The sequence below is a fragment of the Aplysia californica genome, unplaced genomic scaffold (genome assembly GCF_000002075.1).
Source record: "Aplysia californica isolate F4 #8 unplaced genomic scaffold, AplCal3.0 scaffold00359, whole genome shotgun sequence".
NCBI lineage: Eukaryota > Metazoa > Mollusca > Gastropoda > Aplysiida > Aplysiidae > Aplysia > Aplysia californica.
Genome location: NW_004797629.1, coordinates 610378 through 611824, shown reverse-complemented (window position 1 = coordinate 611824; position 1447 = coordinate 610378). Strand labels below are relative to the sequence as shown.

General features: G+C 40.6%; 1 protein-coding gene across 1 annotated transcript in view; it reads right to left on the bottom strand.

The window, feature by feature from the left end:
* LOC106012387 overlaps positions 1-1447 on the bottom strand; it is a gene marked incomplete at its 3' end in the record, with an annotated part of 24948 nt that overhangs the window by 13610 nt on the left and 9891 nt on the right. Inside the window, 1 exon segment of the mRNA XM_035971011.1 lies at positions 573-774. Within this exon segment, the coding sequence (XP_035826904.1) occupies positions 573-774 (202 nt within the window).

The following is a 1447-nucleotide window of genomic DNA, read 5'->3' as shown; positions in this document are numbered from 1 at the left end:
AGGGGGGGGGGGCTACCCCGAAAAATACTGTTTTGAGAAAATTAAAGGGAAAGATTTTGCCCCTTATTCAGTTTCTTTAAAAGACATGGGGAGTTTTCTCTGTAACCAAACAAATATACACACCAATGAAACCAAACTTCTCTTATAGGTAGGGCGATGCCCACTTTTGGTGTGGATCAACATTTCTGGAAACCCCCGAAATCTGGGTTAGCCCAATTGTCCTTAAAAGCGACCAATTAATAATTATTGTGCTGCTAATTAAGGATAATAAACGGTCGTTTTAAAGGACAAGCGATCCAACCCAGATTTCGGGGGTTTCTAAAAATCTTGACCTACACCAAAAATGGGCATTGCCCTACCCATAGAAGAAGTTTGATTTCATTAGAGTGTATATTTGTTTAGATATAGATAGAACCTTCCTTGTATTTTTAAAGAAACTGAACAAGGGGGCAAAGACTTTACCTTCCATTTTCTCAAAACAGCATTTTTCGTAATAGCCCCCTTGTGCTTAAAAGCGACCCATTAATAAATACAGTGCAGCTCATTAACGATGATAATAAATTATAACTTACTGGCTGCGAACGAGGGGACCTCAGGCAGAACGGTGACTGTCTCGGAGATGGAGTCAGAGGGCCCGCTGGATGCGGTGGCTGAGATCTCCATGTTATAGACTCCGGGAGACACCCACTGCATAGAGGCCGTGGCCGAGAGGGCGTTGACGTCACAGGGTGTCACCGTCATTGTCTCAATGTCTTGTGTGTCTGAGTGCGTGAACTGCGGCATAGAGACACACAGAGGGATTTAGTATAATTACGACGTGGGTAAACTGGGACATTGACACAGAGAGGGATTTAGTATAATAAATACGACGTGTAAACTGGGACATTGATACACAGAGGGATTCAGTATAATAAATACGGCGTGTAAACTGGGACATTAACACACAGAGAGGGATTTAGTATAATAAATACGACGTGTAAACTGGGACATTGATACACAGAGGGATTCAGTATAATAAATACGGCGTGTAAACTGGGACATTAACACACAGAGAGGGATTTAGTATAATAAATACGACGTGTAAACTGGGACATTGATACACAGAGGGATTCAGTATAATAAATACGGCGTGTAAACTGGGACATTAACACACAGAGAGGGATTTAGTATAATAAATACGACGTGTAAACTGGGACATTAACACACAGAGAGGAATTCAGTATAATAAATACGACGTGTAAACTGGGACATTAACACACAGAGGGATTCAGTATAATAAATACGACGTGTAAACTGGGACATTAACACACAGAGGGATTCAGTATAATAAATACGACGTGTATGTGAGTGAACTGGGACATATAAAAAGAGAGAATTTGTATAATAAATACGACGTATACGTGTAGAAACTGGGACATAGACACACACAGAGGGATTTAGTATGATT